This window comes from Belonocnema kinseyi, chromosome 10 (assembly GCF_010883055.1).
Source record: "Belonocnema kinseyi isolate 2016_QV_RU_SX_M_011 chromosome 10, B_treatae_v1, whole genome shotgun sequence".
Classification (NCBI taxonomy): Eukaryota; Metazoa; Arthropoda; class Insecta; order Hymenoptera; family Cynipidae; genus Belonocnema; species Belonocnema kinseyi.
Window position 1 is genome coordinate 71586975 of NC_046666.1, and position 9065 is coordinate 71596039.

Below are 9065 nucleotides of genomic sequence, written 5' to 3' on the forward strand. Positions count from 1 at the left end.
AACAATTCGTAATTTTTGGAAAATCGATTTTTTGAAAAAAAAGTTTCTGTACTACCCTCATAAGCGCGTTTGAATTCACCACCCAATCTCAAAATTGAATTACCTCTTTTTACATCATAAATACTAGAATTAAATATTTTTTTTATCTAATTAAAACGTATTCCTGGTTTGAATCAAATCTGCATTTGGAGTGAAACATTTGCTAATTTCAATAATTTTGGTGTAAAACGTTCTTTTTTGTGTGCTTAGTTGAAAATAAAAAATAAATGTTTTATACTAAAACAATTAAAACTATCTAATATTTCCCTCCTGATACAGATTTGATTAAAAACAGCGGCATGACATTATCATCTAAAAAAGATTAAATTCAAGTATGTATGGAATAAAGTCAGGTGATTGAATGTTCAGATTTGGTCCGGGTTCCAACGCTCTTAAAGTTGTAATATCAGTTTTACTCAATTTCGAAGTTATAGTTTCATTTTTAGTTTTCTCGAAATTGAATGCATTTTTTCAAGATACATTTTTTTAGTTTAACTAATCTATTCAATAGCTACAATGTAATTTTTCAGTTCCTTTTTTCAAACTGCAAATTTACTTCACAATTAATGTTCAAAGTCGGTACACAGAAAGTTCTTTCTTTACCCTTTAATTGTTTTTACTAATTTTTTCATCGATTAAATTAAAAAAGGGCTTATTTTATTACGAAATCTGGAAGTAAGGTAATATATATGTTATATGGAAGTAAGGTAATATATATGTTATATGTATTCTTTGGTATTCGAAAAACATTTATGCTGGAATACAAGAGTTGTTTATGAAATTATGAGAACGATAACTATATAAGCTCCAAAAAAATATTATTTCTAAGCTATCTGATAGAAAATTTGCTCAAACTTATAAAAATAGGTGGCTATTATTTACAATATTTAAAGAATGTAAAAATATTTTCTAAAATAAATTGCCTGCGTTTGTCAGAAGAGAAACTAAATCGTCCTAGTGCAGATATCACGTTCATTATTTTAAAAATTAATTTTCTGGGGTGTATGCAGAAACAATTTTTACACATTCCGAATATATAAGGATAAATATTGTCCTAAATCCAATGTTCAAAATTTTTGAGCCATACGAAGTACTGTTTTGAAATTGAACGGGTTTTAACATTTCAGGTTTAAATTTTACAAATTTTAAAGATTAAATTAGAAGTGGGTCAACTATAAACTTTGTTAATTTTAAATTTTTACACAAAAACCATATTACGGATAGCAGTTTTTTTAATTTTTCGCTATAATTTTGTACATATTTACATAAATTAATTTACAGGTGGAATTACCGGGAACCCGGCAAGCCTATTAGACAGGCTTACATCGCAGCCGAAGTTTTGGGCGGATTTGCCTGGTGGTGGATTCTCTGGCACTGTTGGCATGATTGGCACCATATAGTGGTATTTTTTTCCTTCAATATTCTAAATCTATGTTCTAATAATTAATATTCATTATCATTAATGTCATTAAAGTCTATTCCTGAATAATTCCATTCCACCCCGCACAAGAGCAATTCCATGTCAAATCATCTGAAGAATTTTATCTATTGTTATTAATGGTGACGAAAATTCTAGATCCCTTTCTCCTAGGTGTTGTAAGACAAAATGTTTCGGCACGCACAGAATTCAAGAATCATAAAAAAATTTTGGTGTCTTTATGGATGGTTACCTGAATGATGTAGCCAAGCTAACTTTTGAAGGATTTGTCCAATCGAGTCCGCATTTCATACACTTCTGATGGTCCCCAAAATGAAGGTTAGGTTCGTTCATCAAATATTTCCAACCAAAATTAGAAAATTTGGAGCCTTTTCAAAATTTGAAAAAAAATTTTTTTTCATAAAGTTTGAGCTCATTCAAAATTTGAATAAAAATTTGTTATGAGTTTTAGAAATTTTTGTCAAATTTTCTGGTACGCGTCAAAAAGACTGGCAAATTATCCTGATGACATTTTTAAATTCGATAAAACTTTAAAAAGTGATTTGCTTTCCTACATTTTGAAAATTTTCAAAAAAAGGAACAAAAATGTTTAATAGGTTAAGAAATATCAATCCAAATTTCTACTAGATATAAAATCTATGTTTTTCGAAACTATTATCATGAAATTCCTTAATTAGACAAAAGTTGCATCATTTTCGAAAATATGCAATTTTGGATTTTTAAGAGATCCATAAGTTTAAAGCGTTGTTTTTAGTAGATTTTAACAAGATTTACAAATTATCTTGATGAAGTTTTTCAATTAGACGCAAGTTTTCGAGCGCGAAGCGCGACTTTCCTAATGAGAATGAAATCATCGAAGCCGTAGGTACTTTGAGAACATTCTTTAAAAACAAATCAAAAAAATTTTCAGTTACAATTTATGGCTGTGATTCCTCAGAAGTTTAAATCGCAGCGGGCATATATTTTTTAACTTATTATAAGAGGCTTCAAAAAGTTTTGGAAATTCTTGTGTCAAAAAATATATGGTTTTTTAAAAACTGTCTCTTATTATGAATAATTAAATGAATATACATCTCAATTTCCCAAAGTTAGAAACGTTTGAAGAAAAAAGTAAAAAATTTCCATGTTTCTTTTCTTTCAACACTTAAGAGAACGAGTACTAGAATTTCCATCAAAATTAATAACAATAGATGAAATTCTTCAGATTATGTGACATGGAATTGCTCACAATAAAACTAGTCATAATTTTTCGAACTCTTTTTAAGAAATTTCTTCTTGTTTCATAAAGCAGAAAATAAAAGAGTTTTAGTAAAATTGACCGAAAGCCACTTTCCCATATATTTTGTGCGGGGTCCTTTCAATAATAAAAACGGGAAAAACAAACGTTCATTTTTTGAGATATACTATTCTCCTAGGGTTTTCAACTTCCTGAACCGGAAAATTGGACCGATGCCGAACTAGGAATTCCCCCGGACGATGTTGATTGTTGATCGTCTTTTCAAAATGTGTAGATACTTCAAGAACACTTACAAAACAAAACTAGAACATTATCACTGATAACCAATCAGTGCATTACAATCTGTTACATTTTGGTGCAATAACGCAGAATATGTTGTTGCTCTTTAATAAATACGGACTCAATAAATTAACAGGTATCGTATTTCTGTGAGAAATTCTTTTCAATAAACTGATAAAAAAATTTAGATAGTACATTAGAGGGCATTCAGAAATTAGGTCACTAATTGGTGGGGGGAGGAATCTGTCGAAGTAATGTTACGAACTTTGATAACGCTTAGCACGCTTCCTGATGACTTGAAAGTTTCAAAATCAATTTCATATTTCAGATTTCACACTCTTTCCCCTCATTTCCCCCTCTTTCAAAAATTCTCACCCCCTGTTTCAAAAAGATTCTTCTTTTTCTCGATTAATTACGTTTAATTTTTGGTCAAAAATTCATTATTGTAAATGAAAAAATCGACTATCATATTTTTATTTAAAAATGTATCGATTTTAATTAAAAATGCGATTATTTGGTTGAAAATTCGTCTTTTTGGATAGCAAATAATTATTTTTAGTGAAAATTCAACTTTTTGTTGAGGATTGAACTATCTTTTGTTAAAAATGTGTCTTTTTTGGTTAAATTTAAGTGAATGAACATTTTTTTGTCAAATACTAATTTTTCAAACTGAAAATTCATGTATTTTGTTGAAATTTCTTTTCTTTTGAGGGGGTAGACAATTAATCTTCTTGGTTGAAAATTAATCTTGATGGTAGAAAATTTCACTACTTGGTAGAAAGTTGAAATCTTTTCTTGAAAATACATGTTTGTGTGTAAGATTTATCATAATAGTTAAACATTTATCTTTTTGATGGAACTTTGAACTTTTTTTTGTGGAGCGCATTAATTTTCAGTAAGGGGTCATTCACAAAATACGTGACGTGTTACGGGGTGTGATGGTCAAAGTATAATTCTTCATGCTAATCTTAAGGGCATGTGATACTTAAAAAATTTTCTATTTTACCAGTTTTAGATTCCCCTTGCTTTTTTTCTAGAATAATAAATATTTTGTTTTAAAAATTTGGGAAATGATAGCGAACATGCTAACGGACGTCCGCACACACTTTTTTTGTAGGTTAATTAAAAAAAGTTTTAATTTAGCAAAATGTGATTAATTTGCACAGCGCTTAGGAAATAGTATCGATTTTTTCAGTGTTAGATTCCCCCTGCTTTTTTCCTAGGATAAGAAATATTTTGCCTTCAAAATCTGGGAAATGATAGCGAAAATGCTAACGGACGTCCCCACACACTTTTTTTGTGTTTTTGTATCAAAAATTTTTTGATATTGCTAACAACGTGCGTGTATATTTCGAGGTTATGTGTGTTACAATTCACCCGAGCGTTACTTCCAAACTACACAATATTTTTGGCCATAAACTATGGACTTACAAATAAACATAGTAGCTAATCTCTCGGAACTAACCTTGTTTGCAGGCAATCAAAAAAGTTTATTTCATAAATAATTTCCAGATTATCGGAAAGGCAGAGATGAAAAACGACGTAACCTCAAAATAATGCATATGCATAAAATATGTATTTTGCACAATAATTTTTTTTTGTTATTATCCCTCAAAAAAAGAGTCCGGGGAGGTCCGTTATGATATTTTATAGCATCTCCGAATTCATTTTTAAAAATTTTTCATTTTTTTGGGAAAAAAGCCGGGGAAACTGTAAGTATCACATGCCCTTAATGGAAAAACTATCACATAGGGTGGGGAGAAGTGGTGTTGAAATTTCCTGCAAAATGTAACACGTATTTTACGAATGGCCCCTGCCTGCAAATGTCACTATTCCGTTCTTGGTTGAAAATTCATATTTTTAATTAAGGATTTTTTTCTAGTTGAGAATGCGTCTTTTTAATAGAAAATTAATCTTCTAGGTTGAAAATTAATCAATTTGTTTGAAAATGTAACTTTTTAATAGAAAATTACCTTCTTTCTCGACAAAACATATTTTCAGGGTGAAAATCGAGGTGAAAATTCGACTTTTTTTTGTAGATCATTCGTATTTTTGGCTTCAAAATTCAACAGTTTTGTCAAAAGTTCAATTTCGAAGATGTACCTCTTTGTTTGATAATTTAACTACTTTGTTTAACATTCATTTACGTTTGATTTAAAATTAATTTAAAGATCAAATTTTTATTAGAGATCAGTTGACTTCTAAACTAATAATGAGTTTTCCACAACTAAAATTCATGTACCAAATAATACAATTAAAACAATTTAACTCTATTGTTAAATGTTTAATTACCTTGTTGAAAATTTAACTATTTTCTGATTAAAAAAGAACTTTCTTGTTAAAGATGCAACTGTGTTCTAAAAAATACATTCTTTTACCTTGAAAATGTAACTATTTGGTTATTAATGCAACTCTTTGGTTAAAAATACATTTTCGTACTGTTGTAAGTTTGTCGTTTTTAGGTTAAAAATTCTTGTCTTTTGGTAGAAAGTCTGTTGTTGGTGAGCCTCGTGGCTTACAATTACAGTTACAATACAGACACAGGACATGTCAGTTTATTCCCTTTTTTGCTCCATTTCGCGACGTGTTTCGCCAAATTTAGGGTCACCGTCATCAATTCGTGGCCTTCGCAAACTTGGTGTCTGTCGAGAATTCTTCTATGATATGACAATTTTGTGTAAAAAAATAAATTTGCAAACGATTCTAACCGTTCAAATGCTGTCGTCTGCTACCCGCTAATTTCTCTCTTTCGCAAAATTAATATTTGTCGTGGAAATAATGATTTCCTTAACAAGAGGTTTGATTTTTGAACATTTTATTTCTCTGAGGATCTCACAAAACCCCAGATATTTGACAAGTTTTCTTTGTTTCGTTCTCAAATCCTTCGAAAAAAAAATATATATATTGTGTCAGTGCCGTACCAATCAAAAAATAAATTCAAAGTCGAATTTAATTAACACCCTTAAGTTAATTCAGTATAGAAAAAGTATAGAAATGGCAGGAGATTAGCAAAAGTTAGAACCACACTCTTCAATCCGAATCAACCTTTATTATCGAAAAGTGTTAAAAATATAATATAAATGGTTAAAAAAACCACACATATATTCTGGTTATTAAAAAAGTTAAGGAAGCTTGATGTTGATTGTCTTGATCTCAAGATATTCGTGCAAGCCTTCCTCTCCACTGAAATTTGAAGAAAAAATTATCAGGTTTTCTCTAAGTAAGCCTTTTGGTATTTGAAAAAAATAATTTCCTTATACTTACAGTTCTCGACCGATTCCGGATAATTTATACCCTCCGAAAGGTGTCTGAGCCGTTATAAGATCATAGGAATTGACCCTGTAATTTCAAAGAGTTTGATAAAGAGAGTGAACTATTAATTAAGGATAAACTTAAATCCAGTTAGGAAAATTAATAATTACCAAACGCTTCCAGCCTCAACAGCTTGTGCGAACAACAAAGCTTTATCAATATTCTTCGTGATTATGCCTGCTGCAAGACCATATTTTGTGTTATTTGCGCGCTCAATTACTTCCTCAAGTGTGTCGAACTTCAAAATACTTTGCACTGGGCCAAAAATTTCTTCTTTGGCAATTCTCATGTCGTCAGTTACATTTGAAAAGACGGTGGGCTGAAAAATTACATTATTTTAGGGCCGTAAAAAGTAGAGGCTTTTAACACTTTTTAGTTAAACATTTTAAAATTAAATGCCGTTAAATTGCAAAATAATTTTTTTTAACTTATATAAATTGGACAATTTAAAGATGTAAAAAAAAGACCAATCCACGATATCACTTTTGATGCTCTAGGCTTAAGAATGAATGAACAAATTTGTAAATTTTCAAAATAAATAAAATATCATTTTAAGCAATTGTAAGTTAGAAACGTTAAACATTGAACGATTACAAATTTATTTTCTAAACTGTACACTTTTTAAATTAGAAGAATTTTTATACTAAGCCGTTAAAAAATGGCTTAATTGTTATTTATAGATCAAAATTTGTTTTTGTTCTGAAATATTTTTAAAAATATTCTGAAAGTAATTTTTTCAAAATTGAAAATATTTAAAAATATTTCTAGGAATCTTCACAAAATTTGGTTATTATGTTGGAACTTTAAAAAATGTGTTGTAAGCTTGTATCATTTTTAATTACTTTTGAAATTTTTTCAAAACTTCCAAAATTCTTTAACATGATTCGAAATTGTCCTATTTTTTTAAATCCTGCGAAATTAAAGAAATTGCTTCAATATTGTGCAGATTCTTTCTTGAAAATTTTGGACATCTCTTGAAATATTCTCTTGAAATTAACTTTTAAGAATAAAAAATTCTTTCTTATTTTCCTAGGGAATAAAGTTCAAATTCTTCAAAAATCTAAACTAAAAAAAATTATATCCTCTGAATTTGTAAAGCGTTTTTTTTTTCTTTTCAAAACTTTTTAATATCTTTTAATCTGTCACGAATTAAAAAAAATCATTTTGGATTTGTTATTTATACATAAAAATTCAGCACTTTCACATGCAAATCAAACGTGTTAAAAATAGAACAAATACAATTCAAAGGATTCAAGAGTAAATTTAGCTTTCTGAAAACTTGATTATTGAAGGCTTTCTAATTGAAGCAATTGAGTTACAAATTATTGAATTGTTAATTTAAAGTTTATACTTATAGATTGGATTAGATTTATTGTTGTTGATTTTAAATAAACATTAAATATTGCTAAAGATTAGAAAATTGTCGTCCTTCTGATTTAAGTTTTTCAAATTAAATTGGTTGAAAATGGAAAAATTGTAGACTTGTACAATATATAAATAAGATTTTAAATTTATTAAAAGTGTATAATTATGATTGTATTAATTCGAAATTATTTTGTGATTGAAAATATATAGTGTCAATGGAACGTTTACAGTTGTTCAACTACTCAGACTGTCGTTCAATTTTTAACGTTAAATTATGTAAATTGTTTAATTTTTTACAAATTAAGAATCGTCTTGTAAACTCAATAATTATTCAATTTTAAAAATAATTTATTAATTTATAGTTTATCAATTGAATTTTTTTTACCAAAAATTTTCAATTTCAAGTGCTTTCAATTTCCAATTGCTTAACTCCTTAAAACTGCATTTTTAAATGCTTTCAATTGAAAAGGTATGGAAAAAAATGTCGAACTCAAGTGGAAACTTTTTAAAGCAAAAGATTCTAGATTTGCGCCCTGCAAACGGACTGATTTCATAATTGAACATTTTAACAATTGAAATTAACATTTAAAAAAAAGTTGAAATCGAACTTATTTTAAATTGCATTGTATCATGTGACACTTAATGTGACTAGATAGACATTTCATCATCTGGCAACCTCTATAAAGAATCCCATATTGCCGAGACGATTTCCACCAGTCTCGACTGTTGCTTTGGCTTCTTTTCCAGATTTGATCATTTCCATGACTTTTTCAAACATATCTTGGTCGATCTGAGGTCCTTGGTCAACACCGTTTTCAAAAGGATCACCAACTTTCCTCTGCTCTGCGAGCTGCTTGGCTCGATCTACGAATCTGTCGTAAATTTTGGATTGTACAAAAGTACGAGATCCGGCGCAGCAACTTTGTCCGTGATTGTCGAAAATTGCATTGTACGCAATTCTTGCTGCCTCGTCAACTGAAAATATTTATTTTATTTCTTGTAAAAAAAACTAATTGGAATTGAAGTATTTTAATCTCATTTTTGTAATTCGCGGACATTAAATCTGTTTGAGTCATAAATCGAATTTTAAAAAATCGGTTTTAATAGAGCGGTCCTTAGATTCCGTTTTTTTTTAAATTAAAAAAAAGGAAATAGTAGCATTTAAATGCACGGATTATGCAAATTTAATTTTCTATATACCATCGGCATCATCCAGAATCACAAGAGGACTTTTTCCTCCAAGTTCAAGGCTTACTCGTTTCAGATTACTATTCGCTGAAGCGGCCATAATTATATGTCCCACCTTAAAAAAACATTAACTCCATTCAATGTTCGTCTATAACATTATTGTTAATCAAAGTTTTTGTTTCGAGACCATAAGCATGTTTTAATTCA

At 29.0% G+C, this 9065-nt stretch overlaps 2 protein-coding genes across 2 annotated transcripts in view; one reads left to right on the forward strand and one right to left on the reverse strand.

Annotated features, from left to right (window-relative positions):
* LOC117181602 (NADH dehydrogenase [ubiquinone] 1 beta subcomplex subunit 2, mitochondrial-like) overlaps window positions 1-3137 on the forward strand; it is a 5466-nt gene extending 2329 nt beyond the window's left edge. Inside the window, exons 2-3 of the mRNA XM_033374458.1 lie at window positions 1321-1441; window positions 2893-3137. Coding sequence (XP_033230349.1) covers window positions 1321-1441; window positions 2893-2967 — 196 coding nt within the window. The 3' untranslated portion in view covers window positions 2968-3137. The remainder of the gene's footprint in view (window positions 1-1320; window positions 1442-2892) is intronic.
* A 2891-nt stretch (window positions 3138-6028) lies between these two features.
* LOC117181601 (retinal dehydrogenase 1-like) overlaps window positions 6029-9065 on the reverse strand; it is a 10929-nt gene continuing 7892 nt past the window's right edge. The window contains exons 6-10 of the mRNA XM_033374457.1: window positions 8871-8973; window positions 8347-8645; window positions 6416-6624; window positions 6258-6332; window positions 6029-6176 (exon numbers count right to left, since the gene is read on the reverse strand). Coding sequence (XP_033230348.1) covers window positions 6116-6176; window positions 6258-6332; window positions 6416-6624; window positions 8347-8645; window positions 8871-8973 — 747 coding nt within the window. The 3' untranslated portion in view covers window positions 6029-6115. The remainder of the gene's footprint in view (window positions 6177-6257; window positions 6333-6415; window positions 6625-8346; window positions 8646-8870; window positions 8974-9065) is intronic.